Raw genomic sequence first — 19,451 nt, forward strand, 5'->3', positions numbered from 1 at the left:
GTCGACTTTACTTTACTTTACGGGTTTATTTCTCGCCCTCCATCAGACACTAAAGGTCTGTTCAGGCGGGCCTTGGTGTGTGAAAAAATAATTTCTTTCTAGTTAATATTTTGCTCTGTATCGTTATCAGTTATTTCGCTAGCATTTGTATTCAGGCTTAATAGTTTTCAGGTCACTATTATAACACTTAATAAAAAGATAAGTCTTCAGGTTTTTCTTGAAAGCTGCCACATTATTGCTATTCTTGACATCGAGTGGAAGGTCGTTAAAGAGTCTCGGTGCAGCATAACTGAACGTTCTTCCTCCTATTGCATGATTCACACTAATTTCGAATAGTCTATGTGGGTCATCAGCATGTCTAACTCTTACAGCGGCGCTGGTAGCTTCAGGGTAGGGGACCAAGCAATCACGATGATATTTAGGCTTATCACTTGTAAGTGCTTTGTGAGTCAACAAGCAAATTTTAAATTCAATTCTAGCCTTAACAGGTAACCAATGTAGATCGATCAATGCAGGAGTTATTCTCTCCCTTAGTTTAATGCCTTTTATCAGTCTAGCCGCCCGGTTTTGCACATTTTGAAGCTTTCTTAGTAGTGTATTGGGCAATTTGTAGTACAGAGAATTGCAATAATCAAGCCTTGATATTACATAACTCATCACTAAAATTTTTGTACTGCCCTCTGTTAAATATTTCCTAATAAATGTTATGTTTCTCAGGTGATAGTTACACACTTTCACTGTGTTCACAATTTGGTCCCTCATTGACAAATTACAATCTATCGGAACACCCAAATTTTTCACAACAGGCACAAACCCAACATCAGCATCACCAATTTTTATACTTTGAATTAACTGGTAATTCTTCAAAGCCACCTTTGTGCCAAAGAACATACATTCTGTTTTATCATCATTTAATTTGAGCTTTTTCCTCTGCATCCATGTTTTTATTTCAGTCATTATCTCATCAATTTTCTTCTCTGTATCTTGTGTTGTTGAAATTGAGAGGTAAAACTGAGTATCATCTGCATATACTGTAGTTTAAAGCCCACTTTTTGTTTTTTCAAGATGTGTGATAGCTCGATAGTATATATGTTAAACAAGATAGGGCCCAGGACACTACCCTGTGGTACACCCTTCATAAGAATTCTCTCATTGGATTGGTTTCCAGAAACTTCTACAATAGTCTTCCTGTTCACTAAGTAGATATTGAGTCAAAGAACCCCATAACTTTCTAGCAGTAGTATCTTAACAGGTGGCTGATGCCCTGGCCAACCTACTACCTATGCAACATTAGTCACAAACACACAGCGCCATTATCCTTTATTAAGTATGTATGTACATATATATATATTGTGCGCCATAGTAAGTTCATGTTTGCATTAATTTTTCATGTTTTTTCGAACTTACGGTGCTATGTGTGTCACATTTGTAGGATACATTTGAGATCGACACACAACTGAAGGAATTGTTGCTTGTCATGAAATTTTCCATGTGTTTTCTTTTTCGTATTATATGATTAAATGGAAGCATAGCTAAAGAGTCACTTCTACAACTACAGTACCAAGAGGAAAGTAGCCACTGAACAATGAGAGTTCTTGTTCTTGTTCTTGTTGTTGGGCGGAGGGATTTGCCTTTCCATCGGCACCTCCTTGGGTTTCTTCTTTATTCTAATTCTTTTATTTTCTTCTCTCTTTTTTTCCACATTTGATAGATATATTCTTTTCTTTTCTCTATTCCTTCTTTCTTGAACAGCACGTTTCCTATTATCTTTTTCTTTTCTTCTTCATACGGCTGTTGCAATTCCACTATTTTTCTTCTTTCGTCGCTGAGGTCTGGACACTCAAGAATAAAGTGGGCGAGGTCTTCATTAACTGCCCCACATAGTTTACATTCTACCCTACCTCCTGCTTCATGTCTTTTCCTATCGTTTAATTTCAAACAGTTGGCCCTAGCTCTGTACATAATAATAGAATTTGGTTTGTTGTCATAAAACATTTCTTCTCCTATTTGCCCTTTTTCTTGTTCGTATATTTCTAAACTATTTTTCTCTTTTATCTCTTCCCTCCACTTTTTACCATCTACTTCTCTAATTTTGGCCTTAAGCTCTTCTCTTCCCATTCTCCTAAAGGTTCTATCGTTCATTTCCATATCTTTAATCCATTTCCTAGTCTCTTTCATCCACCTGTTATTTTCATTTTCTTTCATTTCTTCCAGAATTGTCTTCAGCAAATCATTTCTCCCCTCTTCTATCCCTTTCACAAACCTTAGCCTTCCTCCTGCTATCCTAGTTTTCATTTCGGACATTCCTATCTCTCCCCGTAGTGTTGCTACTGCTGCATATGATGGTGCTCCCAAAATTTTTCTTCCTACTCCGTTTTCAATCTGTTGTAATCGTTTTATTTCACTTTCTGTTATGTTCATTACTGCCGTGCCATACAGTATTCCGGGTAGGGCTACATTTTTCCAATATGTTTTTCCTATTAGTATTTTGTGGCAGCTTTTCGCAATAATTGAGTAGGTTAAGTTTGCTAGCTTTTCTGCCTTTTCCATCATTTTCTTCTTTTGTTTTTTAAACATATTTCTTTTCCCTTCTATCTCTATTCCTAAATATTTTATACTATCTGTTACTTTAATACCCTCTATTTCTTCCGGTTTTTCTTTCATATTATATATGATTATATGACTCTTATTCTTGTTTATTTCTAGCCCACATTCTCTACATATTTCTACTAGTATTCTTATGTTTGCTTCTGCATCTACTATATTTTTTGCTATTATTAGACCGTCATCTGCAAAGAACAATGCCCTAATTTTTATTATTTCGTTTTCAAAGCCTTTTCCTTTTTTTTCTAATTCATTTATTATTTTATATGTAATCAGTTTAAATAGAGTAGTTGAACCCGTACATCCCTGTTTTATCCCACTCGTTACTTCGAATTCTTTATCTATTTCATATCCTATGTTTATTTTTGTTTTGTCTCCTTCGTAGATTTTTTCCACTGTGTCTATTACATTTGGGTGTATTCTATATTCTTTCATAATTTCTATTATTTTTTCCCTCTTTATTGAGTCATATGCTTTCTTGAAATCTATTGAAATTACTATTAAACTTTCCTTCCTTTTGTAGCTTTCTTCTACACAGTATTTTAAGATGAATATGTTGTCTTCTACTCTTCCTCCTTTTGTGAACCCGGCTTGCGTTTCTTTCATCTCCATATTTCTCTCAAGGTGTTCTTCTATTTCATCTTTCACGAGGGCCATAAATATTTTGTATGAGGCATTTGTCAGGGCAATTGGTCTTAGATCTTTTACTGTGGGTTTCTTTACTTTTTTTATCATTTTCGTTTTTGACTTTTTCCACTTTTCGGGCTTGTTCTTCTCCTTCGTTTCATTTTGAAGGCACTTTGTAATGATTTCCAGACATTTGCTGTCATTAGCTATAGTTTTATATAATTCTGGTTTCAGTTCATCTGGACCTGCTGCCTTTTTATTTTTCAATTTTCTTAAAATTTTCTTAACTTTATCCTCTGTTAACTTGGGAATATTCATTGGTGTTATCTTTCTTGTTATTGGTGATATCATATCCATGTGCTCTCTTATTTCTATTGGGAATGAGTGTCCCAATGAATTTTCTTCTTTTTCTATTTCCTTTAATTTTTCTATATAACTTTGTCTTTCTTCACTATTCCATACCTCTTTCATTTTATTTTCGTGCATTTTATAAATGTTTTCACCCCAGAACCTATCTATTTGTTCCTCTGCTACTTCTTTGGATAGTTTTTCTCCATTTTCGTCATATAATTGTATTTCTTCTTCCTTTTCCTTTTTCCCTTTTAGTTTGTCAATATTTTTGAAAATCTTGTTCCTATCCTTCCTTACTTCATTAGCCTTCTTCTTTTCATTTTCCCACATTGCTTCCTTTATTATAACCTGCGTTCTCTCTTTTTGTTGTTTATACAGAAGAAATGCTCTTTCCCTTTCTGCTCCTGTCAGGCATCGTTTTTCTCTGTTAAGTTTTTTTCTCTTTTTTATTTCCTCTCTGATTTCATTGGTTATCCACTCTGGTTCTATCTTTGCTTTCTCTTCTCCAGTTGTTCTCCGTCTGTACTTTGCTTGTAGCTTTCTTTTTGCTGCCTCTTCTACAACTTCATCAAATTCATCCATCCTTGTGATTTCTCTGCTCTCTAGATTATTTTTTAATTCTTCCCTGTATTCCCTAAGACTTTCTTCGTCTGTTTTGTAATACATACTTTCTTTCCAAAATCCTTTTTTGTAGTTTTCTATCGTCGCTTTTACGCTGACCTCTACCTCAATCAGATTATGGTCAGATATATCTACTTTATCTTTTTCTTCATCTATGTTCATCTCATTGAAGTATTCATACATTTCTTTATTAACCAACACCAAGTCTATGGCACTTCTTTGATCACCTCTCTCCCATGTATATGTTCCTTTGCATTTCTCATCTACATTTAATAATATAAGGTTTTTATTGTTTATTATCTCGAGTATTTTCTTTCCATTTTCATTCTCCTCTTGGTATCCCAAGAAGCCTAGATGACCATTAAAATCTCCCATTATAATCAGTGCTTCATCTTCCTCTACTTCCTCTATTTTTTTCTCTAGCTCTGCTCGTATCTCTACGTTTCTCTCTTTACCTTCCCTATCCCCGCCACAATCCATATATACTACAATAAGTCTCACTTTCTTTTTAAGGATATTTCCTTTTACATCCAATATATCTAAGTTCTTCGAATTAACTTTTTCCATTTCTATATCCTTGTCGTCTTTGTATATCACCATTAACCCCCCTCCTTTTTTATCCTTAAAGTCCCTCATACTCTCCTTCTTAATTGTACCATCACTTATATTAATCTTATCAATTTTTTGTTGTGTTTCAGTTAGCACTACTATGTTGATGTCAAAGCTATCGTTTAAGAGACTTTCCATTTCCATGTATTTTTGCTTTGTTAGGCCTTGTATATTTATAATTTTGAAGCTAATTCTCTTATTCTTTTCCGTTGGTCTGTCGCGTGATCCGTTTTCATTCCTTTTTCTGTTCCCCTTTTGCATTTTTTGTGGTCCTATCTCTACCTCCTTTCTCTGGCCCCCTGTTCTCTGAGGAGTTTCCCGTTTTTTATCATCCAGCCATTCTCTCCATTATCTTGTTTTTCTTTAAGCTCTTCCCTAAGTTTTGCCATAGCCTCTCTTTCCTTTTTCGTCATGTCCTTTGTTATCCCAACTCTTTTTTTCAAAGGATTTTGTTCATGTTTTAGTTTTTTAGCACTTTTTAGGATTTTCCACTTCATTTTTAAATTTAATAAGCACTGGCCTAGGTCGTCCCCTTCCCCCCTCATTTCGCTTCCCTAGCCTTATTACCTGTTCCATCTCTATCTGATCTAGTTAACCCCTTGAGTGAAGAAGAATTGTTCGGTAATCTCAGTGTTGTCAGGTGTACAAGGACAGAGGGGAGTCTGTAAAGAATAGGTCAGACTATTCGTTATTTCGTTGTATGTGTAGGCAAAGGGAAAACAATCCGTAACCAGAGAGAATATTCCAACGTAGTAGTCTGGTCAGTCAAATGACCCCATAACTTTCTAGCGGTAGTATCTCAATAGGTGGCTGATGTCCTGGTCAACCTATTACCTAGTACATGGGAGGTACTATATATTTTATTTGATTTTCATAGCTCTCTTTTTCCCAATACTGTAGTATAAAATATGTTTTTTCTACTCTTGTAATCCGGCACGACATTCACTATTTTCATTCATTCATAAGTGTTTTTTTTTTTTTTTTTTTCCCTTCAGGTTCAGGTTCAGATTCATGGGTGAGGCATGGGCCTTTTCATAGAAATGTTATTACTACACTACTACTTGTCAGCTTACTAATAATTTTGTATAATGTTTCTAATTATAATGATTAGCACCCCTCATATAACCACGAGATTTTTATGCAATGACTCTTTTAGAAATTTCAATATTGTTTTGTAAGTGTTATTTGTATTTTCATGCTTGTATCACCCACTTTAAACTATTTTTATCAATGACCGAAACGAAAGTCATTATGAAGCAGTACTAATTTAGTTTACTTAACACTGCCAGGAACCTTCATGTAAGACTAATAACGTAGGGAAAAGAGAAAAACTAGTGAAAATAAGGAACACACAAAACTAAAAGACACAGAGGCGCCGTTGCAAAGGCAAAGCCTCAACCTGAATCTGATCTGAATCATCTGATCTGGGAAAACGTGCAATTTGTGTAAATTGTGTTAGACTTCCTTTAGACCTTTACCGAATACCGGTATATCCTTAAATGTGAAAATGTATCCTGCATTTAGAACTGCAGTAGAGGCGTTGCTGAAGAACTGGAATGCTTTGCAGGTACTGTATATAATTGCCTTTTTTGTAAGCCGTAAAACCAAAGGACCACGGTCTAATCTGTAGGTATGGTACACCAACCTTGTGGTAATTTTGGGTTTCCATGAATGAAAAATAGCCTGATAATGTCATGCGAAGTAATAGTAGTTAAAACTTATTGATCTATAAGTAATAATGAGCAGGCCATTGTTTTCCTTAATTCCTAAAGTATGGTATATGATTTAGAGTTGAGGAACATTTTGTCTTGTTATTTCTGTATATGATCCGTTATTTGTAAATGAAATGAAAAGGTTTAAATTGTAACAAATGTGAAAGATTATACTATACTAAACAAGGCGTAAGCAGAACTGTAAGCCTTTGTATAACGACGGACAGGACTTCTTTCGTCCTTAGAACATCACTTAACTAAACTTCTCCCCCTAACCTAACCTACAAGTCGTGTCCTTTCCTACTTCCCTAACGGCCCCTGCTACCCCCTTACTCTGCTGTATTGTTAGCGATAGGGTTGAAAGTAAAGGAGCTGGAGTCTTATAACGACGGGCAGGACCTCCCTCGTTCATAGAACACCACCTAGCTAAATATGAAGATATATTGTGGTGCCTTGCTAGCAGCTAAACAAAAAATAAAAAATGTAGGATAATTAGATGGAGGGTAGGGGATAGTATGTAGATATGTGGGGGTGTATGTATCATAGCGGCCACCTGTCTGTATCACTATGGCTAACTTTGAATATGGCAGTGTAAGGGGGATCGCAGGGGGCATTAGGGGAGGAATGTAGTTCGTAGGGACAGAGCGATATCTTTCCTATTACTAGCCAAATCCTTTTTCCTCATGGTGAAGATGTTCTTTACTATGATCCCATATACCATAATATGATGTTATTTTTCAATTTGAATAATATATTTTAACTATACCACGGCAATATTTTCTAAGTTCAGCCCGGTCTGAATGCAAGTCACGGGTAGCTCCTGCTTAGTTTCCAAACTTTCCCGATAGATAGAGCCCGTGTCGTCACAGAATAAGAATCGTTCGTTTTTACAATTTAATGCTGTCCCATCAATATACATTCTTACCCCTCGTTTAAGTTTGTTGTTAGTTGGGACACATCCTTTATAGTGGCGTTTCATACTGCTGTGGTAATTATCATGAATTGTTAGATATGTCAAAGGTCGTTATAATGCGCCGTTCGCTGAAGCCACGGCCAAGTTACTCGATCGTTAAATTTCCCCCAAGCATTGTTTCCTGCCTGACTATAATAACACCCGTTGGGCGGCGCTCTTCGCCTATCAGATGGTGGGGCAAGTTTGGAAATGTATTGATGTTCGGACTTATGTTTTCGCTAATTGCAACAATCTACATTCTCAACCCCTTGTTAAGATTGTAGTTTGTTGGGACATGGCCTGATATTATGTCAATCACTAATTTGTTATACAGTATATACAACCAAAGGTTAGATTAGCCAACATCTAGTTAAGATGTTTCGGTAGATAAAGCCAGTGTCAAACAAACCACCCGTACTAACCCTTCGTTTCTGTGCGCTTGTGGGCCTACTTTTGTGCTCAAATTTGTAATCCCCCCCCCAACCCGAGATCGACCCTTTCCAACGCTAAACGCCGTAATGGACAGACGTGTTCCGTATAGTTTGAGCGATGGTGTTGAGTTTATTACTCATATAGATCAGAAGAGGAGGTTGCAGTTGTTTCCTAATTGTCCAGACAAGTTTGACAGGGGAACACCCTGTTGTTGAAAGTTATATCCCTTTTCTCAGGAGGATGTAAAAGCAACGGTGGAGCAAGGCTAGCCATAACTCGCATCTGTCTTGCAGTTACCTTCAATGGTCCAAGCCTTTTAAAGCCAGCTGTAGTGAGAACTGTTTGTGGTAGAAGTAATTCAGGATGGATACCTTGTACCCTTCAAAGATCTTTGACCTTCTCTTATTTGCGCTCTGATGGCATTCCAGAGTTACCCTTCAAACTTGCCGGGAACCCTGGCCCTGGCAGAGAGGCGAAAACTGTATAGAAGTGTGTGTTTAACACACATCATTCAGCATAGAGGTGGCAAGTAGTGTGTCATAGCTACTGGTAGCAACTTTAAGTCAGAAATTACACTATATCAGTTCAATTCTTCAGTTACATATAGAAGATTATAAATTCCACAGTTTATATAAAAATAGGCAACAAAATAGTATTAAATTGCATATATTATTTCAACATCAGAGACCTAGAAGAATGGTAGACCATGAATTTTACATCCTGGACAAAAATTATCATATGCTATAAATTAGCTAAATAATTGGCTTGCAATAGAACTAGTCACTATTTGTACTGATAACACTGAATAATAAGTGAATTTGAAAGCAAAAGAAAAGGACTTTTAAAGGAAGTGATGAAAACTCGGGCACTATTCTTTGGAGACAATTGCCTTATAATTATAGTAAATATATAGTGAGCCAAAAGAAACAACTATTGATAGAGGTATGTAAGGAATGTAGGGCAAAAATTAACAAGAACAAGAGTAGTTATATAACATCAGAGACAAGTCTGAAGGGATAGAGGATATAAAAGTACAGTAACAATGAGCATTAAGTACAATCCTAATGAATAGAAATACTGTAAAGGTAAAGACAAATATATTTATGTTTAAGAAACCAAAGAGAAAATGTGGCAGAAACTTGAAATCTAGCAAACCTTACACTTGCTTTTATAGATAGAATATATAAGATTTTTAAAAGAGGAAAGATACTGGAATAATGTAGCTATACTGTATAAGATGGCATTATTTGATGTGACAGTCTAAGATGGTAAGATTGCAGCAGATAGAAAATGTAGTAGGATGGTTTATGGGCATCAAAATATTGTATGTAGCAGTAGCTACTCAGAGGACTGCCTTTAATGTCAGAAATTAGCTCTTGTGAAATGGGTAGAGGAGGAAAGAAGTGAGCAGTTGAAGAAAGTTCTGGAAGAATGAAAGTTAATGTAATAGATGAAAAAAAGACATATGCAAAAAATGTAGATAAATGATAAAACCTTTTGGAAAATTGGGAGAGGAGATTAAGGCTTAGATTAGAGAAGTAGATATTAAAAGAGGGCAGGAAATGGCAAGTGAATATGGTGTGGATGGTACCAGGCCTTGAGACAAAGCCTTAGTAATTAAGGATGCATTTTATATATAGGGTTTTGTTGCTTTGGATTTAATATGGAATGCTGATACCTCCTGATCTGTAAGTACTCCTCACATAAACTTAGTGTTGTCTTGCTTCCTCTGTGACTTTGTATTTACAGGTAAAATTATGTTAACTTTAATGTACAGTATAATGCTACTCAGTGAATGTAAAAGTGCATGTGAAAAGGAAGCATAACCTAAATTGCTGTATGAGTGTTATGGGGGGGGGGGTGACATTATTAATTCTACTGGACCCTTACAGGTCTACGTGACCTCTACTGGTCATGTGCTCATAATTTTGTACATTGCATTTATCCTCTTCACCCCTTTAAAACCTTTCATATCTGAAAGACTAATTTATTCTGAAAAGCTCTTCAAGAAACTTGTAGCTTTTCCTTGCCTTATTTTAAAGTATTCTCTATTTTCAGTTTGCAGTTCAGCAACAGACTGGTGGGCCACAAAGCAAGGAGATAGCAAATTGGATGGTGGGTGCAGTGGAGCAATACTTCTATGAAAATGGTAGGGGAGAGCATATTGGTATACCATTTTAGAGTGCAGTTTTCAATTTCGTCTGTTGTAAATCAGTTTAATTGTTCGTTAGTATTAAATGAGACAGATTTCCCGTTGTTAAGGAAAAAGCATTTGGTATTGATTCTGCAGTTATTTGATGCTTTGTGTTTTGAGTAGTTAGTCATAAAGATGTAATTACTGATAAGAAAAATTTCTTCTTATAAGAATACAAACCCTCATCCTTTAATAGGAGTATGCTTTCATCTTGGCAGGAATTTTGACTGTTAAAATTTACAATGAGGTGCTGGTAGTTACTGTGGGGTAGCAGGGAAGCTTTGCTCTCCAAGGCAATTAACTTATTAGAAATTTTTTAATCCGTGAGAGCCTACAGACGTACTCCCGGTGCCATCACTGGCTCTTTTGATTCTTTGTTTGTTCCGACATTAAATAAAAACCCTTTCGGTTTTAATAAGGGAATATACTTTCCGTAAAGCTGGAAGACTAGCCATAAGACTTTTAGCAAGGTGTAACTACCTCACCACTATTTAGTAGGGTTTAGTAGTATCTACCCCATTCACACACATGCCAGTGTTGTCTTGTCACTTTTGCTTTTGGTTCAGTAGAGAACGGACGTTTTGTCTCTCTCCACCACCCATACTGACTCATCTTTTTTGCTTTTTCTTTTCAGGTGTTTGTGTTACTTCTTTCGGTCATGATGCGGACGTATGCTCGACTTGAAGGGCATAAATGCTGCACCTTCATGTTAGCAGTCGAGACCGACCTCCATATGTTGTGTCCAGCCTGCAGGGGATGACTTTGTAATCAGTATGACCTCTGCAAGGAGTGTTGGGAGGGGCCTTCCTCCCAGTGGGAAAGATTTAGATGGTGGTGCAAGAACAAGTCAAAGAGGGACTCTTCTCCTTCGGGGTCATCCTCAAAGTCGAAGAAACCTTGTACTTCTTCTTCAACTCCTCGATCTCCTCCCGAAGCTGCTCCTTGCTCAGCCTCCCCTGGGGATCGAACGAGTAGGAGTGTTTGCTGTTTAACCCCAGGACTACCCTTGGGTTTGAAGAACGCTGCCGCTTCTCCTAGCTTTGTGGCACTGCCCGTCTCCACAGGCGAGTCTTTCTCGGTAGACGATTTATTGCAGATTTGGCCTTCCCATGGTGTTGCTAGTCCTCCGTCGAAGGAAGGTCTCTTGATTTGTTGCAGTTGGGAGCGGAGAGGAAGCGTACACCGATTTCCTCAGAGATGGAGTTGGATCCTTCTCCGAAGGGCTCCTAAGGTTTTGTGCCGGAGGTTCCCTGCTTCCATGTCCAACGCTGTGTTCCCGGACCCAAGTTCTCCACCTTCAGTCCCCGATCCAAGTTTTAAACTTGGGTTAGCCCCAGTGAAGTGGTTTGCAAGACAATATATATTTTCCTGTGGCACTATCCATTCTGAAGGATAGAAGATATCGTTTCCTTTAGCATTTCGGGGCAAGGACTTATTTCGAGCAGCCATGACTTCAATCCTTCTTCCTCTCCTTACAAAGGCGAGTAGTGGAGCAAGAATGACTTGCCTTAGTGATCCCATGACGGGACCACCCCGAATGCAATCACATGAAGCCAAAATAACGGATCTACCTAGCCTTCAGGAAGAACATGTTAGTGGGGCAAGTGTCAAAGGCTGAAATCTGGCAGTGCTATGCAATCTTAACAGCCCACTAACCCTGGAAATTTACCCACAAGTCTTTAGATATATTTTCATTGTGACATTTGGTAGCTGCTCAGCAGGTTCTGTAGTTTACCAAGCTCCTTGTGGGACAAGAAGTATCTCACCTAAGATAATGATCGCGAAACTATTATAGGATAATGATCGCGACACTAGTATAGGATCAGTGGTGGTGTCTGGCCCCTTTTACTCTTTTTTTACCGTTACTTGCAGGGTGCAGTGGTCCTTCCATTTTTTGCGGGATCTTACGTTGATGCGGGCGAGCTTCCATACTGAACATCTATTCTATACAAGTCGGTTATAGAAGTATTTCCCCCATCCTCTTTATGAGAGGGAGGATGGATGGAATGTAGGGTACACTATGCCTAATTGGTCATACTCATATCTGTCCGAGAATATAGGTTCTCTCTCGATTGTCTATCAGCGTACAAAAACCTAACCCATGAGAATCTATTCTCGAGTATTGGGAGTTGTTAGGAATCAAGGTCTGAGCGTATTCACATCCTGGGATTTTAAACTACCCAGTACGGTTACCGTATAGGGCTTCTTACCCTCAAGGATGATTCTCCTGTTAAAGGACAAAGATTTATATTTATGTTGGAACAGATCACAAGAAAGTATTTTGTAATTTTCCTTGCTATACAAATCTGAGTTTTAAGTTTCACTTCCTGCTTTAACCACCCGCAAGCCCTAGGGCTTCGGGGGCAGGGCTTCTCCGCCACCCGCCAATAACTACCGACACCTTGTTATACATTTTTAAATATTTAACTTAGCCGGTGAATATATAATAGCTGCAACTCTGCGGCTCGACAGAAAACACACTCAAAAAACTCGCGAGCGATCGCTATGAAGGTTGCGGGTGTGCCCACCAGCGCCAACTGTCGGCCAGATACCACTCTTGCATGTAAACAAACCCTTCAATTCTTCTCTGTCGACGTTGACGACAAGACGTATTCATACTCGCTGTTGAACCTGGAGTTTTCTCATCATATTTGGTGAAGTACTTTATTTTGGTTTGAGCTTTTGCAGTGCAGGTGTTTTTCCTCAACATAAACTCTTGAACTCTTTATTGAATCAGATTATTTGTTGATGACTTGGATTGTTTTTGGAATTTTCTTTGACTAATTCAAAATGGCAGACCCTTCTCAAGTACCTAGATTTCGAAAGTGTAATGCTAGGGACTGTAATAGGCGTCTTCCAAAGGCTTCTCTCGACCCACATACTGTTTGTTCCAATTGTCGGGGTAAAACCTGTCAATTGGGAGATCGGTGTGAGGAATGCGTGGGCCTTTCAGAATTCGATTGGCTCGAATACGATAAATATGCACGTAGACTAGAGAGAGATAGGGTAAGGAGGAGTTCATCTAGGTCTGTAGATTTTTCCTCTCCACATGCCCCTGAACCTAATCCTTCCCCTGTAGTGGTTGTTCCTAACCCCCCTTCTAGCACTCAGGAACCGTCTATGCAAGACATGTTACGTGCTATTCATGCCTTGGGGGAAAGAGTTGAAGCGTTAGCAACTGATCGTAATCAACTCATGGCTGACGTGAAGGAACTTAAGTGTCATAGTGCCACGGCGGAAAGTGGGAAAGTGATTAGTGCGCAAAGTGTTGTGAACAGTGTTGCGACCGAGGGTTCGTCTGTTCGTGCCTGTCGTTCACCTAGTCCGGGACCTCTTGCAAGCTCCCAAGCCCAGGGGAGAAGTAATGTCGTACGACTTATGGGTTCGAGAGGCCTTGATCAGCGAACAGACGTTCCCTCTATGGTATCAGGCGTATCTCACCAAGATCGCCCCTACCATAAGACGAGAGAGCCCATTTTTTTCCTCGTCTTCCGAAGGCTTTTCACGCAAGAAACCGTGGAGCAAGGTTTCTAGGCCTCTTAAACGGAAGTCGGTCCCTTCAGGACAGGTCCAACGTCCTGGATGTAGTCATTGGGACAGTTCGGACCCGTTGCAGTCATCGGAGGACTGCTCGCCGCCTAAGCAAGGCAAAGTTGTGCCGTCTCAGACGCTAACCCCGTCGGTTACCGCACCCATTCCCGTGGACCCAAAATGGGTCATACTGCAGGACATGCAGTCTAAGCTTGCGTCCCTTATGGAAGACTACAATGCCGATAAGGTTTCCGTTGAGCCTAGCCGTTTATCTCATCGAGATCCTGGCCTTCAGCCACCCAAACGTTCTTTTGTGCGTCCTGTTGACGCTGGTGTAGCCAAGTCACGTCAAGCAGTTGGGGTAGAACCACACTCGATGCGATCTCGTGTGGATTTTCAGCCGCATTTGGACGTTAGGCAACTTGCTGATGCGCCTGGTGACGTTCAGGACGTTCGCCAACCATCGGAGTTGACTTGTTTTGACGCTGAGCGTCAACTTCTGCAACCTAGAGTTGTTTTGACTGCTCAGACTAGGCGGTCTAAGCAGTCTCGGGTGGACGCTGTGCGTCCTCACGCACCTGTTGTTGTTGACAGTTCCCAGACTGTCAAGCAGTTACAGGACGCTGCGTCCTGGTCCGCCACTTATGCACCAGTGCGGGTGGACGCTGCGTGTCAAGCATTGCCAACCCCTTTGCTTGTTTCTCATCAGTTGTCAGATGAGGAACTTTCGGATGAGGACGTTCCTGACCCTCAGCCTGAGGATCATCCTTCAGATATTGATGAACCAAGAGCAGTTCTGCCATCTATGGACTTTAAGAAAGTCATGCTCATTTTTAAAGAGTTGTTTCCCGAACACTTTGTCTCTGTGGCTCCTCGTTCGCCGCCGTCTGAGTTTGTTTTAGGCGTACCTGCTGACATGCCAGCCTTTACAAAACTTGTTCTCTCTCGCTCGTCCAAGAGAGCTTTACGGCTTTTAGGCGATTGGTTGGAAACCAAGAGGAGTTTAGGGAAGACGGCCTTTGCCTTCCCCCCATCTAAACTCTCGTCTAGATCGAGCGTCTGGTATGCCACGGGAGAAGTTCTCGGCTTGGGAGTCCCTGCCTCTGCCCAGGGCGACTTCTCAAGCCTTGTAGACTCTCCCCACCGCCTAGCCATGAGACGCTCGAAGATTAGTTGGTCATCCTCGGACCTTGACCATCTACTTAAAGGCATTTTTAGAGCTTTTGAAGTTTTCAACTTCCTTGACTGGTGTTTGGGAGCCTTGAGTAGGAAAATCTCATCGGCTGATAGAGATGTCTCCTTACTCATTATGTCCTGCATGGATAAAGCCATCCGCGATGGATCCAATGAGCTCTCCTCCTCGTTTACTTCAGGAGTCCTCAAGAAACGAGAGTCTCTTTGCTCTTTTCTGTCGGCAGGAGTTACTCCCTGTCAACGATCTGAGCTACTCTTTGCCCCCTTATCGAAGTTTTTGTTCCCTGAACTTTTGGTTAAGGACATAGCTTTGTCACTCGTGCAGAAGGACACCCATGACTTGGTAGCGTCCTCTGCTCGTAAAGGGACTCCTTCGACTTCCTTTTCTGCTAGACCAAGGATAGACACTCCAGCGTCCAGGTTTATTCCGCCCTTTCGTGGCAGAGCTCCCAGCAGGGGAAGTACTCGTGCCGAAGGAAAGAGAGGAAAGAGGAAAGGAGCCAAGTCCTCACGTGGCAGAGTCTGACTGCCCGCAGCTTCAGACAGCAGTAGGTGCCAGACTCAAGAACTTCTGGCGAGCCTGGGAGAAGAGAGGCGCAGACCAACAGTCTGTGAGGTTGCTCAGAGAGGGGTACAAAATTCCATTTGTACACAAACCTCCTCTAGCAACTTCCCCCATCGATCTCTCTCCCAATTACCGAGAGGAAGCAAAGAGACAAGCCCTGAAACTAGAAGTGTCTCTTTTGCTAGAGAAGGGAGCGGAGGTCAAAGTCTCGGACCTTCAATCACCGGGGTTTTACAACCGTCTCTTCCTAGTACCGAAGAAGACAGGAGGTTGGAGACCGGTGCTAGACGTCAGTGCTCTGAACGTCTTTGTCACGAAGACAAAGTTCACCATGGAGACCACGAAATCAGTCTTAGCAGCTGTCAGAAAGGGAGACTGGATGGTCTCTCTCGACCTAAGAGACGCATACTTCCACATCCCCATTCACTCAGATTCCCAACCTTTTCTGAGGTTTGTTTTCGACAATGTGGTGTACCAGTTTCGGGCCCTGTGCTTTGGCCTAAGTCCTGCTCCTCTCGTGTTTACGAGGCTTATGAGGAATGTGGCAAAATTCCTCCATTTATCGGGAATCCGAGCCTCCCTTTACTTGGACGACTGGCTTCTCAGAGCCTCGTCCAGTCATCGCTGTCTGAAGGATCTCAATTGGACATTGGATCTGACCAAGGAATTGGGACTTTTGGTCAACATGGAAAAGTCACAGCTGATTCCATCCCAAACTATACTGTATTTAGGGATGGAGATTCGCAGTCCAGTTTTTCGGGCTTTTCCGTCTGCCCCCCCGAATAGATCAAGCCCTGCTCGTAATCCAAAGGATGTTGAAGAGAGAACGTTGCTCAGTCAGGAATTGGATGAGTCTAGTAGGAACCCTATCATCCCTGGAGCAGTTTGTCTCGCTAGGAAGGCTACACCTCCGACCTCTCCAGTTCCATCTAGCTTTTCACTGGAAAAAGGACAAGACGCTAGAGGCGGTCTCAATCCCGATTTCCGCAACAGTAAAGGCATGCCTGAATTGGTGGAAAGACAATATCAGTCTAAGAGAGGGACTTCCCCTAGCAGTTCAGAAACCAAACCACGTTCTATTCTCAGACGCATCGGATTTGGGTTGGGGTGCGACACTGGACGGTCGGGAATGCTCAGGTCTGTGGACCTCAAGTCAGAGGAGCATGCACATCAACGGCAAGGAGCTTTTGGCAGTCCACCTGGCCTTGATGAGCTTCGAGAGTCTCCTTCGAAATAAAGTGGTGGAGATCAACTCGGACAATACCACAGCCTTGGCTTACATTTCCAAGCAAGGAGGCACCCACTCCCTGACACTGTACGAGATCGCAAGGGACCTGCTCATTTGGTCAAGAGATCGAGGCATCTCCCTGGTAACGAGGTTTATCCAGGGCGACTTGAACGTCTTAGCAGATTGCCTCAGTCGGAGGGGTCAGGTAATTCCTACAGAATGGACCCTCCACAAGGACCTGTGCAAGAGGCTTTGGGCGACTTGGGGTCAACCCACCATAGACCTCTTTGCAACCTCGATGACCAAGAGGCTTCCAATCTATTGCTCTCCAGTCCCAGACCCAGCAGCAATAAATATAGACGCCTTTCTCCTAGATTGGTCTCACCTAGACCTATATGCATTCCCACCATTCAAGATTGTCAACAAGGTACTGCAGAAATTCGCCTCTCACGAAGGGACAAGGTTGACGTTAGTTGCTCCCCTCTGGCCCGCGAGAGAATGGTTCACCGAGGTACTTCGATGGCTGGTAGACTTTCCAAGAAGTCTTCCTCTAAGAGTAGACCTGTTACGTCAGCCCCACGTAAAGAAGGTACACCAAGGCCTCCACGCTCTTCGTCTGACTGCCTTCAGACTATCGAAAGACTCTCTAGAGCTAGAGGCTTTTCGAAGGAGGCAGCCAGTGCGATTGCAAGAGCGAGGAGAGCTTCTACCATTAGAGTTTACCAATTGAAGTTGGAAATCTTCCGAGACTGGTGCAAGTCAGTATCTGTATCCTCGTCCAGTACCTCTGTAGCCCAAATCGCTGATTTTCTCTTATAACTGAGAAGGGTTCGCTCCCTTTCAGCTCCCACAATCAAGGGCTACAGGAGCATGTTGGCTTCGGTCTTCCGGCATAGAGGCTTAGATCTTTCCAACAATAAAGATCTACAAGATCTCCTTAAGTCTTTTGAGACCTCTAAGGAACGTCGTTTGGCTACTCCTGGATGGAACTTAGACGTGGTCCTAAGGTTCCTCATGTCAGACAGGTTTGAGCCTTTACATTCAGCCTCCCTGAAGGATCTCACTCTTAAGACTCTTTTCCTGGTGTGCTTGGCCTCGGCTAAAAGAGTCAGTGAGCTTCATGCCTTCAGCAAGAACATCGGTTTTTCGACAGAAAAAGCCACTTGTTCTCTTCAACTTGGTTTCCTGGCCAAGAATGAACTGCCTTCTCGTCCTTGGCCTAAATCTTTTGATATTCCTAGCTTATCAGAGATCGTAGGCAACGAACTAGAGAGAGTATTATGTCCCGTTAGAGCTCTTAAGTTCTATTTAGCTCGTACTAAGCCTTTACGAGGTAAATCTGAAGCGTTATGGTGTTCGGTTAAGAAACCATCCTTACCTATGTCAAAGAATGCTTTGTCATATTTTATCAGATTTTTAATACGAGAAGCCCATTCCCACTTGAGTGAGGAAGACCGATCTTTGCTTAAGGTTAAGACGCACGAGATTAGAGCTATAGCAACTTCCGTGGCCTTCAAGCAAAATAGATCTCTGCAAAGTATCATGGACGCGACCTTTTGGAGAAGCAAGTCAGTGTTCGCGTCATTTTACTTGAAAGATGTCCAGACTCTTTACGACGACTGCTACACACTGGGTCCATTCGTAGCAGCGAGTGCAGTAGTGGGTGAGGGTTCTACCACTACACTTCCCTAATTCCAATATCCTTTTAATCTGTCTCTTGAAATGTTTTTTAATATTGTTTTATGGGTTGTTCAGAAGGCTAAGAAGCCTTTCGCATCCTGGTTGATTTGGCGGGTGGTCAAAGTCATTTCTTGAGAGCGCCCAGATTAGGGGTTTGATGAGGTCCTGTTGTATGGGTTGCAGCCCTTGATACTTCAGCTCCTGGGAGTCTTTCAGCATCCTAAGAGGATCGCTGGGCTCCGTGAGGAAGACAGACTTACAAGGCAGAGTAATCGTCTAAGTCAACTTCCTTACCAGGTACCTATATATTTTGGTTTTGTTATATTGATAACTGTCAAAATGAAAAAACTCTTAGCTTATACGCTGTAAACTTAATTAACTCTGGTCTCTACCCACCGCCTTGGGTGTGAATCAGCTATTATATATTCACCGGCTAAGTTAAATATTTAAAAATGATATTTTAATTATAAAATAAATTTTTGAATATACTTACCCGGTGAATATATAAATTAAATGACCCTCCCTTCCTCCCCAATAGAGACGCAGCGGGACGAGAAGAATTGAAGGGTTTGTTTACATGCAAGAGTGGTATCTGGCCGACAGTTGGCGCTGGTGGGCACACCCGCAACCTTCATAGCGATCGCTCGCGACTTTTTTGAGTGTGTTTTCTGTCGAGCCGCAGAGTTGCAGCTATTATATATTCACCGGGTAAGTATATTCAAAAATTTATTTTATAATTAAAATATCATTTTGATAAGACTCAGATTTATATAGTAAAGAAAAATACAAATTACCTTTAAAATTTGTGATCTTTAAACAGGTATTATGTAAATTGATATTCATTTGAAAATTAAAATTGCAAAAACCTTACAAATCTGTTTAAGAATACTACAATCAAATTTGAAATAAGAGATCCTCTGTTAGATTTAGGCTTAGTAATGAATTAATTCTCCTTGGATATATTTTAGATAATAGACATTTTATTTTTCATTCTTTGGGATATTATTGAATCATGTTGGCATAATATATACGTCTAGTTTAGTGGTTTTATGTGCTGGTCGACTCTCCTAACCTAAGGAAAACATTGAATTAAATAACATTGTTATTCTTGGTTAAAATGATTTGTTGAAAGATCACTACTTATATCATAG

At 40.8% G+C, this 19,451-nt stretch overlaps 1 protein-coding gene across 1 annotated transcript in view; it reads left to right on the top strand.

The window, feature by feature from the left end:
* Positions 1–6,118: 6,118 nt before the first annotated feature.
* Positions 6,119–19,451, top strand: part of LOC137622003 (pre-rRNA-processing protein TSR2 homolog) — a 33,938-nt gene continuing 20,605 nt past the window's right edge. The window contains exons 1-2 of the mRNA XM_068352490.1: positions 6,119–6,379; positions 9,967–10,057. Of these exons, the coding sequence (XP_068208591.1) occupies positions 6,320–6,379; positions 9,967–10,057 (151 nt within the window). The 5' untranslated portion in view covers positions 6,119–6,319. The remainder of the gene's footprint in view (positions 6,380–9,966; positions 10,058–19,451) is intronic.

This window comes from Palaemon carinicauda, chromosome 28, assembly GCF_036898095.1.
Source record: "Palaemon carinicauda isolate YSFRI2023 chromosome 28, ASM3689809v2, whole genome shotgun sequence".
NCBI classification, from domain to species: domain Eukaryota; kingdom Metazoa; phylum Arthropoda; class Malacostraca; order Decapoda; family Palaemonidae; genus Palaemon; species Palaemon carinicauda.